At 33.6% G+C, this 18,914-nt stretch overlaps 2 protein-coding genes across 2 annotated transcripts in view; one reads left to right on the top strand and one right to left on the bottom strand.

The window, feature by feature from the left end:
* Positions 1-10,616, top strand: part of LOC126824778 (bridge-like lipid transfer protein family member 3B) — a 42,249-nt gene extending 31,633 nt beyond the window's left edge. The window contains exons 17-18 of the mRNA XM_050554156.2: positions 23-131; positions 3,807-10,616. Coding sequence (XP_050410113.1) covers positions 23-131; positions 3,807-4,267 — 570 coding nt within the window. The 3' untranslated portion in view covers positions 4,268-10,616. The remainder of the gene's footprint in view (positions 1-22; positions 132-3,806) is intronic.
* Positions 10,617-11,426: 810 nt separating this feature from the next.
* Positions 11,427-18,837, bottom strand: LOC126824785 (serine/arginine-rich splicing factor 6). The gene is made up of 7 exons (XM_050554169.2): positions 18,659-18,837; positions 16,747-16,758; positions 15,963-16,003; positions 14,996-15,082; positions 14,631-14,651; positions 12,219-12,388; positions 11,427-11,999 (listed from the first exon to the last, which is right to left on the bottom strand). The coding sequence occupies exons 1-7, from the start codon at positions 18,783-18,785 to the stop codon at positions 11,588-11,590; spliced, it is 870 nt and encodes a 289-aa protein (XP_050410126.1). The 5' UTR covers positions 18,786-18,837; the 3' UTR covers positions 11,427-11,587.
* Between the last annotated feature and the right edge of the window lie 77 nt (positions 18,838-18,914).

Raw genomic sequence — 18,914 nt, 5'->3', positions numbered from 1 at the left:
AAGTATTTGTTTTTCATTGTAGGAAGATCGTCCATCTGTAAACATAGGTTCATTTACACCACCACCTCAAAATATTCACATAAATCAACTTCATATAGAGAGAGGGTTTGATGGTATATTCAATATAAAAGGTAAGACATTTAAATCTTCTGCAAGGTCTTTTCAAATGTTATTTACATAACCAACTGTCTTTTTGTACTGCAAGGAACAGTGTCTATTTTTATATGCCCACATTTTCATGTGAACGTATTATGCCGTCGCCCCTGTCTGTCCGTCCACAATTTGTTTGTGGACACTCTACAGGTCATAATTTTTATCCGATTTAAAAAACTGTATTATTATATCACCGTTACACCCTAAGGACGAATGAGTTCGAATTTCGTGAAAATCGCATCAAAATTGACAGATAATATGGCCGCCATTTGTTCTCAAATAGCGTAAAAATATGGTATGTCGAGGTTCTGGACCCTATAGAGGTCACAATTTTTATCCGATTTTGTTGAAACTTGAAATGTAAGTTTATAACCCAAAGATCTCGGTTCCTTTCGATATTCAAGCATATCGGACCGTAACTTCCTGAATTATGGCCCCTGTTTGTATGAAAAATCGCGTTTTTAGCTTGTGGTTCCTATAGAGGTCATAATTTTTATCTGATTTAAAAAAACGTATTATTATATCACCGTTACACCCTTAGGACGACTGAGTTCAAATTGCGTGAAAATCGGCCCAAAATTGACAGACAAAATGGCCGACGTTCGTTCTCAAATAGCGTAAAAATATGGTATATCAAGGTTGTGGACCCTATAGAGGTCACAATTTTTATCTGATTTTGTTGAAACTTGAAATGTAAGTTTATAACCCAAAGATCTCGGTTACTTTCGATATTCGCGCATATCGGATTGTAACTTCCTAAATTATGGCCCCTGATTGTACGAAAAATGACGTTTTTAGCTTATGGACCCAATAGAGGTCATAATTTTTATCCAATTTAGAAAATCGTATTATTATATCACCGTTACACCCTAAGGACGTCTGAGTTCGAATTTCGTGAAAATCGGCCCAAAAACTGACAGACAAAATGGCCGCCCTTCGTTCTCAAATAGCGTAAAATATGGTATATCAAGGTTGTGGACCCTATAGAGGTCACAATTTTAATCCGATTTTGTTGAAACTTGCAATGTAAGTTTATAACCCAAAGATCTCGGTTCCTTTCGATATTTGCGCATATTGAATTGTAATTTCCTGAATTATGGCCCTTGATTGTAGGAAAAATTGCATTTTTAGCTTGTGGACCCTATAAATAGAGGTCATAATTTTTATCTGATTTAAAAAAAACTTTTTAGTATATCACCGTTACACCCTAAGGACAGCCGAGTTTGAATTTTGTGAAAATCGTCCCAAAATTCACAGACAAAATGGCCACCCCTCGTTCTCAAATAGCGAAAAAATATGGTATATCAAGGTTGTGGACCCTATAGAGGTCACAATTTTTCTTGAAACTTGAAATGTAAGTTTATAACCCAAAGATCTTGGTTCCTTTCGATATTTGCGCATATTGAATTGTAATTTCCTGAATTATGGCCCTTGATTGTAGGAAAAATTGCATTTTTAGCTTGTGGACCCTATAAATAGAGGTCATAATTTTTATCTGATTTAAAAAAAACTTTTTAGTATATCACCGTTACACCCTAAGGACAGCCGAGTTTGAATTTTGTGAAAATCGTCCCAAAATTCACAGACAAAATGGCCACCCCTCGTTCTCAAATAGCGAAAAAATATGGTATATCAAGGTTGTGGACCCTATAGAGGTCACAATTTTTCTTGAAACTTGAAATGTAAGTTTATAACCCAAAGATCTTGGTTCCTTTCGATATTTGCGCATATTGAATTGTAATTTCCTGAATTATGGCCCTTGATTGTAGGAAAAATTGCATTTTTAGCTTGTGGACCCTATAAATAGAGGTCATAATTTTTATCTGATTTAAAAAAAACTTTTTAGTATATCACCGTTACACCCTAAGGACAGCCGAGTTTGAATTTTGTGAAAATCGTCCCAAAATTCACAGACAAAATGGCCACCCCTCGTTCTCAAATAGCGAAAAAATATGGTATATTGTAATTTCCTCAATTATGGCCCTTGATTGTAGGAAAAATCCCTTTCTTTTTAGCTTGTTCTCTATCCATCTCTCGAAAATGTGGGCGTATCCTGCCTGGTAGCCGCTGGTTTTGAATGGGAAACTGAGGTCCAATATACACATTAGCGTGCATGTAAAAGAACACATGACAATTGGAATTTGAAATGAGAGTAGGCCGTAGCGCTGCTGTCTGGGCAAAATTTACCTTATAGTACACTATATACTGTATGTCCATCTTAGAAGCCTGGATGGAACAAAAAAGTAAGACCTTAAACACCAGTTCATTTCTTTGTAGGCTATTGAACCCCATTTCATTTTATTTCTCAGTGGACTGGAAAATTATAATAAACATAGAAGAATTGCTTTTCATCATCCAATACTCTAGATTTTCAACAGATTTAAATACTATTTGCGGTTAATGATTTAACGTAGAAATGGATAATCGAGACTTTGTTTATTATCGTAACAATGGTAGCAATGACAATTGAGGCAATACTTTTCTTGTAACAGCGATCATTCGGCTCAGATGGGACAGAGTGAAGTAATTTGACTAAAATTTTCAACATATTCCCTTTTTATACACCCACATTTTCATATCACCGTTACACCCTAATGATGGTCGAGTTCAAATTTCGTGAAAATCGGACCAAAACTGACAGACAAAATGGCCGCCCCTTGTACGCAAATAGTGTAAAATATGGTATATCAAGGTTGTGGACCCCTCTAGAGGTCACAATTTTCATCCGATTTTGATGAAACTTGGAAGGCATGTTTATTTCCCAAAGATCTTGGTTCCTTTTTAAATTCGCGTTATCGGATCATAACTTCCTGAATTATGGCCCCTGATTGTACGAAAAATTGCGCTTTTAACTTGTTATCCCTCTAGAGGTCACAATTTTTATCCGATTTGAGCTTGTGGTCCCTATAGAGGTCACAATTTTTATCTGATTTTAAAAAAAAAAGAACATGTGAATATATCAGTTATACACTAATGATGGTTGAGTTCGAATTTTGTGAAAATCGGACAAAAATTGTACGCAAATAGTGGAGAAAATCTGGTATATCAAGGTTGTGGGCCCTCTAGAGGCCGCAGTTTTTATCCGATTTGGATGAAACTTTAAATATATATGTTTTTATCATAAAGATCTTGGTTCCTGTTGATAATCACACATATCAGAATGTAACTTCCTGGATTATGGCCCCTGATTGGTTGAAAAATCGCATTCTCTAGAGGTCACAATTTTTTTTCAGATTTTAAAAACCGTTTAGATATATCACCATTCCACCATAATGAAGGTTGAATTGGAATTTTGAGAAAATTGAAATGAAACTGCCCGACAAAATGGCAAATTGTGTATAATTATGTAATACAAAGGTTATGGACCCTCTAGAGGTCACAATTTTTATCCAATTTTGATGATACTTAAAACATATCTTTATATTCCAAAAATCTCAGTCCCTTTTGATATTTGCACATTTAAGACCATAACCTAGTTGATTATGGCGCCTGATTGTACAAAAAATCCTTTTTGTTTTTAGCTTGTTCTCTTATCCATCTCTTGCAAAATGTAGGTGTATCCTGCCTGGCAGCCGCTGGTTAACTATTATAACAAGAACTGTCTGCTCTTTATCTAATCTTATACAATTCCCTTATTATTTGTATATTTTCAGCTCTATCTGCTGAACCTGTGCTGAATGGAACAAATATAAACAATGATTTATCTGGTGTTAATCCATCTAGTGATTCTCAGTCTGCTCTTCATTCATCTTTCTTATTGATACAAGCTGAAAATATCAACCTTAACCAAAAACTATCAGAAATGACTAAACTAAAGAAAGACAAAGAAGTCTTACAAACACAGCTATCATTAACATCTGGTGAGTTGGAAAAATTACGCAATGAAAACATCGCTCTTGTTGATCGCATTCAACTCATCACCAGGGCCAACGATCCGCAATCAGATGGAAATTTGGAAACACAGAATTTACATCTGCAAAGTAAAATTCTCCATCTTGAAGAGGAGTTAGATATGGCAAATAAAGAAAAGGATTCTCTGTTGGACACTATGAAGTTACTACAAGATGAACTTTTATCTTCAGAAAAAAGGTATCGACAGAGACACACTGATTAAAATGAATGATTTTAATCAAAACAATATGTATTCAATATTTTTAAAACCATGTATATAATGTATGTACAAATAACAATGTATATCTGTTAAAAGTGCTGAATGTTAGTAAAAGTGCTGAAAATAACCATATTAATTAAACTGAAAATGTTGGGGTGTCTGTATGGGTTCCTCTATGAATCTAAATAGGGCAAACTTTGACTTATTGGTTGAAGCTGTTATCATTTGGGAGGTTACCAAAGATAGATGTAATTTTTAGCCTTCAAACACAAAGTATAAAGTTTTGATATTTAGTTTATTTGCAATATTCTGGAAGCACTATCTTATGGCCATATAAAAAAAAAATATTTTGGTTCTCAAAAAATAAAAACAGTCTCATTGACGTTAATTACCGCACATGTAAATGCGTTACAGGAAGTGACTCCCAGAAATGTGGTGTAGGATCAGTTATCAAGTACGCAGTCCTAAAAATATTGACAATCATAAATAATAATAATAAATTGTCTTATATAAGGCTAAATTATGTTCACTGGTCATTTCTAAGCATTTAAGTTTAACTATTGTTCTATTACAAATATTTGGTAAACAGATGTGTTTTAGTGTTGACTTAAAACTTGAAAATAGAGGTGTCATGCGGATCTGCCGAGGAAGCTCATTCCATAATTATGCACCATGAACTTGTAAAGAGTATTTTCCGTACAATTTATAATAGTTTGGAACCGAAGATTGCAAGTTTCGTCACAAAGGAGGAATAATTGAAAAACGCATATACTGTGGTGCAGTGTCAGAAAACATGGCTTTATAGTATAGATGTATTGTCAGAATTTTATAGTCATTTCTAGCTTCAACAGGCAACCAATGGATTTGCACAAGTTTATTGGTGATGTGATCCGATTTTTAAGATCGAGTAACTAAACGAGCTTTATTATTTTGAGAAACTTAAGAGACGTTTTAAAAATATTTTGGATCTCCTGCTAGCAATCAATTTGCATAATCCAGTTGAGATAACACTAGGAAGGACACTTTTTTACGCAAATGTTGTCCCTCAAAATATACTGGATATTAATTGGTTAATATTGGTACATTTCTATAATCAACATGATGAAATAGATGTAGTGCCATGAAATGTGATTATGCAAAGTCATTTAGCCCCAGTAGTGATCCTTTGACAAAATAAAAACCTCCCTCCCACATTCGATTTTTTGTAAGGATTGTCTGAGAAACAGAATATATTTTTTTGTATGGCCTAGTGAATTTCTGTTCTAAATTCTGACAAATTATGGTGACATTTAAATTTCTAATTATAGCTTTATTCCATGAAAAGTTAACTATTTTTTTAAACCCATCAAATATAATTAATACTGTCAAATATGCTGATCCCTTGGTGCATTATTGTTACACATTTAATATCAACATTTTTATGTATTTTATTGTCTTGCTATAGCAACAAACTTATGGTCAACCCCAAGGGCCAAGTTTCTGGTTAAGGTTTTTTTAAAACTTCAATAACTTTAGAGTTTATAGAACTTTGTGAAACTTGGACAGACTACAATATGGTCTAAAATGTATGCCTAACAGTATACTGTATGTCCAAATGGTATACCAAAATCCATAAAATTCTATTTCGGAGGATATTTGGAATTTCTTAAGTTTATTAAGATTTTTAAAAATTCAGTGACATCATCAAATTTCCATAGAACCTCACGAAACTGGTACAGAGACAGCAATATGGTCCAGTCTGTATGTGGATAGTGAGTCCATAACAAAATGGAAAGTTCCTGGTTTTATAAAAGATTTAGAGGTATCTTCAAGAATTCAATTTTCAACAGTTTAGCCCTATTGGAAATTGGCCTAGTAGAGGCAAGACACTAGGTTACTCAGCAATTATTGAAACATTTAAAGATACATTATGGAAGATAAGATAAAGAGCTGGCAGTTCTCCCTATAATAGTTAAAAACTGGATAATGTAAAGGCAATTTGCTGAAAATTTCAAATTGATTCACTATGAACCGAGAATTAAGCGATTGAAATTTCGGCCTAGCCTAGATCATCATTACTAAAGTCTGTACTATAAAAAACAGTCTCGATCATCCATTTCATGATTAAATTATGAATGGAAGTCGAGCAGCAAATGGGGTCATAATCCAGTAAATCCAGAGAGTTGATTATGGTCTGGATAAGTTAATTAATGTCTAATTAATAATTTAGATAACATTTCAGGCCTAAAGAAAGACCTGCTATTGGCAGATTTAGCTCTTGCATAATGAATGTTTAACTGTGATGTAAACATTACAAACATATATAATCATGACAAACTATGGTTAAAAATAGTCAAGCCATAGATAATGGCTTATCTTACAATAAGTTACCTTATTGTATGATTTATTTATAAACCCACTAATTTATACTGACATTAAATCAAACTGAGTTTACATAACTTCGCTACAATTCCTACATGGAAACCCCTTTTGTTACCGATAATATAAATGTAATTTATTGTGATTTGAATTATAAACTGAACCAAAACCTGTAAATTATATATACATACAGTACAGTATTTTGTATAAAATAATTAGGGTGATGCCAAAAGTAGTGATGCTACCAGATAGATTTTTTCTTATTACAAACCATAAGGTATCAATAAAATTGTAGTTGAATATTGTGTTTAATTGATAATAGTTTATTTTATAATTAGACATTTTACTGAAACACCAATTTGTTTTTGTTGCATAGTTTACTAACTCGGCTAAAATATGTAATATTTAGTACACTGTAGTATGATATTTTGTCAAGATTATTATGCCATACATCTTCAAAAATGCTGTTTGCTTTCATTTTCTGTTCAAATAAAGATTAAGATATTGTTGTATTTTGTGATATAAGATATGGTATTAATGTTTTAGATACTTTATCAGGGTTTTTTTTTTATTTGTGGTGTTTTTGGATAGTTATAATTTTTGTTTGTTTATAATTTACCTTATTATTTAGCAAGCTTATATGTATCATATTATAAAAATAGATCTCATTTTCATTTTTCACTATGTAATTCAAATTATTTTTTGTTGGAAATATGCGAAAGGTAGTTTTGAAAGAATGTAACTCTCTAGCATACCTGATATTTTAGGGTCCGTGCATTGAAGTAGCACTCAATTAAAAAACTGAATTACTACCTAAATTTAAAATTTTAAAGTGGTGTCGCGTCCATTTTGGGTTGTCTTCAGTTGCTGCCCTCTAATATCCCCTGGGTTTAGAAGCCATCAAGACTGCATAAATTTTCTTCATCTTTCCTTTCTGCTTGGCCCACTTGGTTATGTTCAATATACATGTATTTGGAGTCGTGAACACACTGCACATTTGTTTTTGGTTTGCTTCAGACAGGAAATACTATAGGAAATTATTATGAAACTGTTTACATTGTGTTTAGTCATAAAGTAATAGATATGAAGCTGAGCAAGCCAAAAGACCAGATGATTGTTCTTAATACATTTTAAATATTAGAACAAAACAAAACCTGTTTATCTATTGTTTGTGTATGTATCATTTTAAATATAATGAAATGATCATAGTATAAGAAATGTTCAGATTATGTTTATAAATTGTATATAATTATTTATATAATATATAGGTTGAAGATAATAAAATAATTGTAAATAGAAGCAAATAATCATCAATAAAAATGGGACATTAGCCTAAAAGTCCTAAAAAAAAAAAAATTATTCTCACAATATTGTATGACATTAATTTCTTTTGCATGTTTATTAGGTATGTGGTAAGAAGTCCTTAAAACAGATCTATATAAATTTAATTCTTCCAACTTAAACTTAATAACCTGTAGATTGGCTAATGTATGAAAAATGACCATGAATCAAAGCATATTCCTGTCGGAATATTGCAAAAAAAAAAACCCAACAAAAACCAACAATTAATGAAATAGCAATCCTAGTTTTTTGAGGTAATTTGATTTTCTACAATAAGATTGTCTGCTGAAATCTGATTTCTGCACTTCTATCAAATCTAAGCTACAGCACACAAAAGGAATGAATTCATACACAATTTGAGACTTCAAGATAGCGTCTTGTATGTACATGTATAATGGCGGAGAATCTAATAATTAAATTGTTTCTATCTTTTTTTTTATACATTTATTTTATTTTTAATATTTATCCTTTTTGTGCCAATGCCTGTACACATTTATATTGTACATTTAACCAGTGCTTCATTGTGATTATACATATAAATTAAATTTATTGTCCCCCGGCTTTCGAAGAAAGCAGGGGACTATTAAAATGGGTTTGTCTGTCTGTCACACTTTTTTGGACACAATAACTCTCCTTCTAATTGAGCTAGAATGTTCACACTTAGCGTAGGTGTTTATTAGGTGAATGCCTTGATGGAGTTGAAGATGAGAATTTTCTGCTTAGGATAAGCAGTTTGATTGGTTGATGTTTTTGGACACGATAACTTTAGTTCTAATTCAGTAAGAGGGAGGACACTTGGTGTATAGTTTTATCACATCAATACCTTGACTAAGTTCGATAATGAGCATTTTCTGTTCAGGGTAAGCAAAGCGATAAGCAATTTCATTCGTCAAGACTTTGGAACATAATAACTCTCCTAATTGAGGTAGAATGTTCAAACTTGGTGTAGGCACCTTGATGGAGTTCGATGATAAACATTGTCTGCTTACTGTAAGCGGAGATAAGCAATCTGATTGATTGATGTTTTGGGCCACGATAACTTTGGTTATAATTGAGTGAGAGTGATGAAACTCCGAGTATAGATTCATTATATCATTACCCGAAAACGTAACTAAAGTATGAAAATTAAATGGTAGCTAGGGTGGGTTTGTCGTTCAGATTGATCATTACCTTGACTAACATTTCGAGCTAAAGCCGAGCTAAGCAATTTCATTGGTCGATGCTTTGGGACAAGATAACTTTGATTCTATCTGATAGAGAGTGATGAAACTTAGTGTATAGTTAATAGTCAGTTTGATTGCTTGATACTTTTAAAAAAAATAAATGTGCCATTACCGTAATTAATATGTGTCATCTAATTATTTTGGGATTTCGGTGGGGGACATCAGCCTGTTTCATTTAAGATTATCATTTTACTTTAAATATCTGTGAAACCGGTAACTAATTACTTCTTTTTGGTCAAGTAGGATATCAAGTATGAATTAGTTACATACTCTAATGTGAAACTTATGTTATTGTTTAAAGACAAAAGTTTTTTCTTTTACTGTTGTTACAACCATTCTTTTTATTCCAGTAACCCCCAAAAAAGGTGGCCTACTTATTGTGTAGGGTTATGTACCATAATGAAACATATTTATTGTTCTCCCACTTCTAATCGGGTTAGAATATTCAAACTTCCTGTAGTTGTTCATTAGGTGAATGCTTTGATGAGTATTCTGTTTAAAATCAAAGTATTTGATAGCTAGATGCTTTATAAAATGAAAAACATAAATATTTGTCTTTTAGTTAATTTTTAGAATCGGTTAAATTACAGGTCATATGTAGTTCAGTGCAGGGTTCAACTGTTTATTGTATTTGATAACATGTATCATTTTGTACTTAAAGTCTCATTGCTGAATTTGAAATGTTTGACTATTTATTTCAGGCCAGATTTTAGCTCCACTGGTTTGATATTTTACTCAACATCTTAAAAGTTTTATGAATGTGCTTATAACAACTGTTCATTTTGTGAACCACTTTCCGGCGTGGTTCTCCCTTGTCAGTGATGCAGGACGGAGGGGCTGACAAGGAAAGCTGTCTAGTCGTTCGGATGGGACGAAAAACAGAGGTCCCGTGTACACATTGGCGTGCACGTAAAAGATCCCTTGGCAGTTGGAATTCGATATAAGAGTAGGCCGTAGTGCCGCTGTCCGGGCAAAATTTCCCGCATAGCACACTGTATGGCATATGCCCGTCTTCATTAGCCCAGGTTAGGAGCAGAACAGTAGGACGTTAAACCCCATTTCATTTTTGTGAACCACTATAGGCATGTGCAGCCATAAGAAGAGTGGCTGCTCTGGGTATCTTATATTGGAACCATGAAATAATGATTTAATTGGATTTCAGACCCTACAATGAAACCAAGTACATCTCCTTACTGTTCAAATTTTGATTCATAATATTACCTCCTTCAAAAGTTATGGCAAATTGCATGTATTATGCACACATGTAGTATCAGACAATATGCAATCATCTACACCATCATTTGCTTACAACGGCATTAGGCCAATAACCATTTAATTTTCAATATTTCTGTGAACAATTTTTATGTTTTACTTATTTGGGTTGTAGAATATTTATTCAAACTCTCTGGAATAAAATGCTCATATTTGTGTGTTGTGTTTTCTCATCTGTATCATCCCATCCAAGTTTGGTCTTCAAATCCAACATTTTTCTTTCAAGCATTTCCATCAACGATACATACATAAAATGTATAAATACGCAGAATTTGGTAATTAATAAAAGCCCCAATTCTTTCATTTTATGATATATAAAATGTGTCATGGAGGCAATTCATGGATATTTATATACCCATGACCACTCCAAAATATGTTTTCATTACATAGGTGACTTAAAAGTATTGGAGAGAGAGAAATGGGATTCAACTGTCCACTCAACACAAACTAGATCATTTCGGACAAACACATGGGTCCATTTTAGTCCCATAATGAAATTGCTTGCAGGGGTCTTTAGCGGTGAGAGGAAACCAGAGGTCCCAGAAAAAACCCCACAATGTTGGACAGATGACCCTACTCCTTGTCACGTACAAGCAGGAATCAGAACGTCAGTTGACTCAATGACAGACCTTCTGATACAATGCACATGCGTTAACCATTCGGCCATTTTGTATTTAGTTCTTCATCCTTGAAGAAGTGAGTATTTTAATCAAAAAATGTTGGATAAAATGGGGGTTTATTTTGGTATAGTATTCTATTAATTATTACATATCAACTTATCTGAATATCAAATGCATCAGTCTGACTTAGTCAATGTATCAGTCTGACTTAGTCAAAATTGATTGGATCAAACTGTCTGTAAGTGGTTTGTGTTACCTGTTTCTATTGACTGGAAATTTCTCACGTTTTCATCTGGGCATATAAAAACGAATACAGCTCCTCAATATATATATTTAAACACTACATACTGTACACAATATTTCTTTAATATTAGCATGATTGTTACAATTGATAAAAGCAGCTATCTTTAAACACTTTCTACATTAAAGTCTTAAAGAATAGTTAATGGGGGATGCATGTCTTTGATGAATGTGTCAAGGGCCGGGAATATAAAAACAGGTCGAAAATATCACAAAGATTTACTTCGACTTCGGGATCGACTGGGAGCACGATTTGGAGAAGATTCATGTGAGTTGCCATTTTCAGGCTCTTCATTATCTTTATTGCCATTGACATCACCATCAACTTCAGCACTTTTTGATCTAGAACGAGATCTAGAGTGTGACCTTGATCTAGTAGGACTCCTACTCTTAGAACGAGATGGACTCTTGGATCTGCTTTTAGATCTACTTCTTGACTTTACAACTGATTTGGACCTGCTCCTGGAACGAGTGGTTTTGTTTCTTTTGGTACTACCACTACGACTACGTGTCCGTCTACGTTTACTAGATCTGTCTTGGCTTCTACTTCTACTACTTCTTCTTCGTCTACTTCTTGATCTACTTCTAGAATGTCTTCGTGAGCGTGATCTGGATCTCGATCTGTAAATGAAATTATGTTAACATCAGCAATACATCATTTATTTCGTCAATTCCAAATAAATTACCAGCTTATTGCTGCTAATGTTGAAAAGATGAGCATAATTGAAAGGTGACATTTAATCATGTATAACTCCTCATGCATGGCCACAGGCCCACAACACAACTTTGGTGTGATGTGTATATTTTCAACATATTCTAAATAAGATAAGTGAGACCAACCTTCTTCGTCTACGTGGAGAGGGTGACCTGTATCTACCACCTCTACGATTACCACGATATCCTCCTCCACTACCACCACCACCACCTCCTCCTCCTCCGTCATGACGACAATCTCTCGCCCAATGACCAGGTCTGTGACATTTATAACATTCGTCATTGCCTTGTGAATACTGAAAATTATAAAATATCAAACTGTAATATAAAGTGGACTCTGTCAATTCCGACATCGCACGGGATCGATACAACATGCCGGTTTACACAGCATGTCAGAATACCCAATTGCCTCAATACCGGAAGTATTATTGTACCTCTGTCCACACCCTTAAAGGAGAATGCTGTGGAAAAAGTTTGATTTTATCATTTAGTCCATTGTGTAACGCATTTCAGAATCTTTTTTTTTTTTTTTAAAGTTTTAGTAACAAATAACGTTAAAAAACACTTTCGGATTTCTGCAATTACAGAAACACCTGACAATTAATGAGCTGAAGCTAAATCATGTGACATGACATAAAGAGTCGACACTCCTACAGCAGTCGATGTATATTTCAATATGGCATCGGCAGAAAGTGACAGCTTGTCAGACATTGAATTCGCCCCGAATGTTCTTCCCTATCAATCCGAGCCAATTAGAAATGCGAGGAGCAACGGTGACGATGATGATTCGGAACATTCTACCATTTCTAGCAGCGCAGAAAGATAAATAGGCACTAAACACAGTGTACACACCTTGCCTTATCACCAGTCCTTCAATTCTCGATAACTTTTCGCTTCATTAGGCCCAATTGATATTCACGCTTCATCGACAAAAATATATATCAGAGAAAAACTATGAATTACGGTATTATATGCCCTAGACTAGCTACGAAAAACTATGAATTACGGTATTATATGCCCTAGACTAGCTACGAGAACGTAGCTAAAAACGGGTCACATTACAGGAGTATCATCGGATTCTGAGTACAGTTGGGCCTATCCGAGCCTATTGGCATAGTATCGGCAGTATCGATGAAAAAAATTTCTATCACATTCATTTACCTAGTTAAATCTGACAAACTTCTTACATCTAGGACTATCTATGGTCGACTGCAAAATCATCGACATAGGCCTACGCCCACTACTGATGCAGAAGACGCTATTAATTTACATTAGTATTTAGGCTAGGCCTACGCTATGTTTTTTTAAATTTTGATGCTATGGTTACATCAGTCATTTCTATTGCTAGATTTTGAAAGCGTGTCAGTTGCCATAGAATGCACAGTTTTAACATAGAAAGAAAACATAACTGTTATATCTTGATCGACATAATATTATTAAAATTGCACTGGTCACGTTCGTAAGCAGATAACTCGAAATTCTCCGAACACAAGAAAGAGAAGTGTGTTTTGACATCGCCTCGTTGACATTGCTGTGTCCAGACCTTTCTGCGTGTTGTCTCGCCTGGAAATTTTTTTAAAAAATGACATGTGCTTCCCGATTTATTGTTGCTGCTATTACTTTAGTATATCCCCAAGCAATGCAATTGACCATGTTTATTCTTCCAGTTAGTCAAAATGATGGCATGCAGTGCTCAGTTGCAATAAATAGCCTTCTATAGGGAAATTCATGTGTGTCATCTATGACGTCATTCACGGAAAAAATCAAAACGAGGCTGCAGATATGCATAAATATCAATTCGTTCTTTGGGGGTATATTTTTCCTTTGTAAAAATATTCAGAGTGACTTTTAAAATTTCGCAGGGCCAAAAATATTCTAATATTAACATTATTTTTCATATAAAAACAACTATTTGCGGTAGTATTCTCCTTTAAACCACTTGTGCCTCATTCTGTTGATGTAAAATCATTTCTTAAGGCTGTTAAAGTTATCGGCAAACGTCTGTTTGAATTAATCTTTTCGCTTTAAAATATCCGATACTGTAGTACGGCCAATTGAATACTTAACGGCTAATTCCTTCTGTGTAGGTCTCAAAATCTGCTATAATGCCAAACCTGTACGTGCATGCTTTGCAGGACAATCAAACATTATGAACTGACTTAAGAAACTCGAATCGAATACCAAGCGCTCTCTTACAAAAGATTATCAAAGTATCAACAGATAATTGATTGGTGATTGCTTGTTGGTTAACACCAACTGATTGAAGGTCTGATTATCCAATGTTAATTGAATGCAAATCATGTGACTGGAATGCTGACTGATGTCGTAATTCGGAATATTCAGAATCCGGACTACTCAAAACTTTTTGGGTTGAAGTAATAAGGAAATAAATCTGGACAGAATGCCCTAGTATTCAGGTCGGAAGTGACACGAGTCCACTGTACACCTGAATTTCTTGATTTTTTTTTTCATTTCTACATTTTAAAATAGGAAATAATCAGTAGTTATCAAATATTTCAACAAACAATATATTCATACCTTAGTATCTTCATCTTTCCACTGCAACGAAAAGCATTAAATAATTAAAAGTAATTGACAACAGATTTTTTGAGTTAGATCATTATAGGAAAGATAGGTTGTATAAATTTAAAATCAATCGGATATTAACATTAGCCTCTAGAGCGTCCACAAGCAATTGTGGACGCCGGACGGACGGGGGCGACACAAATATACAACCACATTTCAATGTGGTCGTATAAAAATGAGAATCTGTTATCTTTGTACTGTCTTCTTTTTTGCCCCAAAAATTTAATTCCAATTTTAGTCAACCCATTCAAAATTACTGCACATTCTTTAATTATCTTGAAGATTATATGAGCAAGCTATAAAACGCACAAACGTACCAAAGGTCTCCTTGGTGTTCCCTTTGCAAACTCTGCTATTATACTAGAACCACAAACTTCTCTACCATTTTCATATTTCACAGCATCCTACAATAATTACAATTAATAAAGATATTGTATCAAATTTCTATAAACAAATTCATTTTGAAATTTCAACACCCAGAAAATCTACTACATGTATATGACATTTGCTTATTCCATAACCAATTAATTAATAAGTTAAACATGGTATTTATGATCAAATAACATCAAGTAAAAGCTGCATAAGACATACTTTGGAAAAGTAAAGATATATATTTTCATAAAATTTTCTTTAAAAAAAAAAATTGAAGATAGAATAAAATAATTTGAAAAGAACAAATTTTTGAACGGTTGACAAACCTTTTGTTTTAATTTTTATTCGTTTGATCTAAGCAGAAACATACTCTAGGTATTGGAACAAGTGTTGACTGGCACCAATGAGTGAAATGGCTAGTCGCTTTGATATGGTAACTCATGCCCGGAATGGGCACCGTGGCTAGTCAACGTGGAATGGTAATGGAATGGTTGTCTATGGCATTGGGTACGGATTCAAGATGTCTGGGACTATGACCTTGGCCAGTGGAACATTGAACTATGGTCTGGCAAAGGAATGCACTTGGAGGCAGGCATGCTTTGGCCTGGTGTTACTGGGTTATTTTGGCAAACTTGGCTTAGGCAGCTACATATATATACATAGGCATTATTTTAGCATTTTTCATAAAAAAAAATAACATTCAAATACAAGTCAAAACAAAACAATTTTCTTTTACAAAATATACAAATATGTATTCTATTACTTAATAAAGCCAAGCAAAGATATAAATTTCTTTCAATTATATATACTAATTCTTTTGTTAACTTCATTTAAGCTTACAATATATTTAGATTTAAATTACATTTACATTTTTTTTTCTTTAGAAAAAATAAAAACTTTTTAAATACTTACAGCTGCATCACGTCTATCTTCAAAATCAACAAAAGCATATGCTGTAATGAAATGATAAATAATTTGTCTGGGCCAATTGGATTTTTCTTGTCAAAGATGAAACTTTTTTCAAAATTACTAATTCAGTGCATATAGCATTGGCATATACAGGTAGTTTTATTAACTTGATTCTTGTAGAGTATTCAAAAACATAAAAATTGAATCACAAACTCACACACATACAGCGGTCCCACGAAATATGTCCCTACCAGCATCATAGGATATTGGGTTACCATTAACTTTTTTTTTTATTATTCAAGTGTGGATTTATTACAAGATTTGTGTGACCTGGCAAATACTATGTATGTATTTGATATATCAAAATTTCAATAGCTTTCATCCTTATTACTACTGGTTGTTAACAATTTCAGGAAGTTAAAAAGATCTAAGAATATGTTGCCTGCAGTGCAATTATGATGGTTTCTTGATAGGGCAACAACCCCATTTAAATCTATGTCCAAATCTGAATTTCAATATGGTTCCTCCTTGTGGATAGCTGATCAATCCTGGCAATAATGAACTGTAACCTGTGCAGAGTTTACAAGAATTGTGGAAACAGGATGATAACACTAAGTAACAATATACTCTTGCCAAATATCAATGTATAAAAATCATTCGTTCATTTTATCATAACATTTTTGATTAAATTAATTTTCTTATGAAAGTAAGGTTAAAGCTTTATGAAGATAATGAAATTGTAAACTTCTTGCGATTTCACACAACCATTCATGCACTTGGAACATACCCATTTCAGCACCTGGAATTTAAAAAAAGAAAAAGATATTTATAACGACCTGGCTGCCAACATGTATTCATCCAGTATGAATAAATTAGGGTTGATGTTGACCAACAATGAGCTTTTGGAGGATGGGAATTTATCATTTATGATAAATATACCTTAGTTTATACAAAAGATGTATACCTATTCTTTGGAGTCTTAAAAATAGGCAAAAATGGGTATAAAGACAGATAGGCCTATATGAGTGCACATCATTAAGTGATTTACATTCAATAATTAAGAGTCAAAATTGAATGGAAGTCGTTTGTGTCTGCTTAGTCCATTCAAAATTTTTTTTTTTTTAATTATTTAGTAGTTTGTGAATTTGCCAGTTTTTAATTACGTCTACGACGATTACATGTCATTTGGGACTCGCGTCAATTGGGACTCAAAAAAATATGACCACGACATTTGGGACTCGGGTATACGACGTTTGGGACTTTGGTATACGTCGTTTGGGAATCGGGTATACAACGTTTGGGACTCGGGATAATTTATTAGAAATAGGCCAATTCAAAACACGAAAGAAAATATTTATTAACATGAAACATGTGGTTAGTAAAAGGCTCAACCAAACGATAAAACATTAGTTGCACTTACGGTTCTTTGATAATCATCGTTTTTCATAAAAGTTATATATTTATTTAAAACGAATAATATGCTGATGAATTTATTTGAAAATGACCTACACAAAAAACAAAATAAATATTTACACGACATGCAATCTTTTTTACAAGCCCCTAGAAATTGTTATCGATAATCCGTGAACTGCACGTTGACATGCTTGTCGTAGATGGCAATACCAATCGATAAATTAGTGCGTACAAGGGAAAGTTTTTTGTGGAAAATATAAGAAATGCCAATGATCAAAGCGGGATAATTAAAGCTGATTAACTGATAATCCCGATGTTATTGCAGTATGTTCAATGAAACCTAACGGTTCTTTGGTGGATGAGGAAAGACGTGAGTTGTCAATCATCGAGAATGGCGGCCGTGTGTTGATTGCAGTTATACCGTTTCACGAAAAAACATTAGCAGTGGTCGGTCTATCAAGCTCGTTTACTATTTGATAAAAGAAAAACAACGAAGTATTACTAAATATACACAAATTTTCAACAATATATTATTGTCAAGTTTTATACTCGCAGATAAAACAAAACAAAGGAGAAGTTTTATACTCGCAGATAAAACAAAACAAAGGAGAACTAGCAGTGTTAATCGCGGTCTCAACAATCGCCGATCAACTAAATAAAACGAAAGACAACTAAGACAGCTGTTACTATATATCTCATAAATAAATAGTCCCAACTGTCATTTATATTGAGTCCAAAATGTCGTTGGTGTTGAGTCTCAATTGACGCCTATCAAGTCCCAAACGTCGTCAAATGAGTCCCAAATGTCGTTTATGTTGAGTCCCAAATGACGTGAGTCCCAAATGACGTGATACCTCTACGACATTGTCTTCCGGGATATGCTGTTTCTTGTTCATTACAAAAGAAGCTCGAAACCATTATGTGCATTAACAAGAGTACACACAATCATGTACTGATTGTATAACGCTAATTGTGCCTTAAATATGGGATATTAGGAAATTGGTTTCATGGCAAGTCTGGAGTTAGATTACTAATTAGAATAACATTATCACATTGAATATTGATTAAATTAAATGGGCCAAATATTAAACTCCAATTAGCGTTTTTAATTTCGAATATTGGATAACATTAAGTTTGAAGTTTAGCTCCTTCAAATAACATGAGTATACGTGCGTTTTATAAGATCTCAATCTGAAGGATAAGGAAGAATGGAAAAATAAAATAAAAATGGCGACCAGCAAAGAAAGACATTTTACAGCTGAAAATATTTCTATTATTTAGCGTACCATATTTGATATCACAACGCAACAATCTTCCGTAGGGTTCAAAAATTTCTTCTAAGTCTCTTACTCGGGTCGATTTACTCAACCGCCCAATAAATAATGCACCTTCCGCTGGATACCGACGAGACATTCTTTCAACCTTTCCACCGGTTCGTCAGCATCAACATATATAAGGGCCCGGATGAAAGAGTATAGCTTTTTAGAGCGTGTTTCGTATACAAGGATTAAGATTATTCTAAAACACTTGATATGTATACCT

The sequence above is a fragment of the Patella vulgata genome, chromosome 6 (assembly GCF_932274485.2).
Source record: "Patella vulgata chromosome 6, xgPatVulg1.2, whole genome shotgun sequence".
Taxonomy (NCBI): domain Eukaryota; kingdom Metazoa; phylum Mollusca; class Gastropoda; family Patellidae; genus Patella; species Patella vulgata.
This window is presented reverse-complemented; position numbering and strand designations above follow the sequence as displayed.

Coding starts and splice junctions, on each gene's coding strand:
- LOC126824785 (XM_050554169.2), bottom strand. CDS start 18,785: ATGTCTCGTCGGTATCCAGCGGAAGGTGCATTATTTATTGGGCGGTTG. Junction 12,389..14,630: donor GGAAAGATGAAGATACTAAG/GTATGAATATAT, acceptor TATAATTTTCAG/TATTCACAAGGCAATGACGA. Junction 12,000..12,218: donor TCTCCACGTAGACGAAGAAG/GTTGGTCTCACT, acceptor TTTCATTTACAG/ATCGAGATCCAGATCACGCT.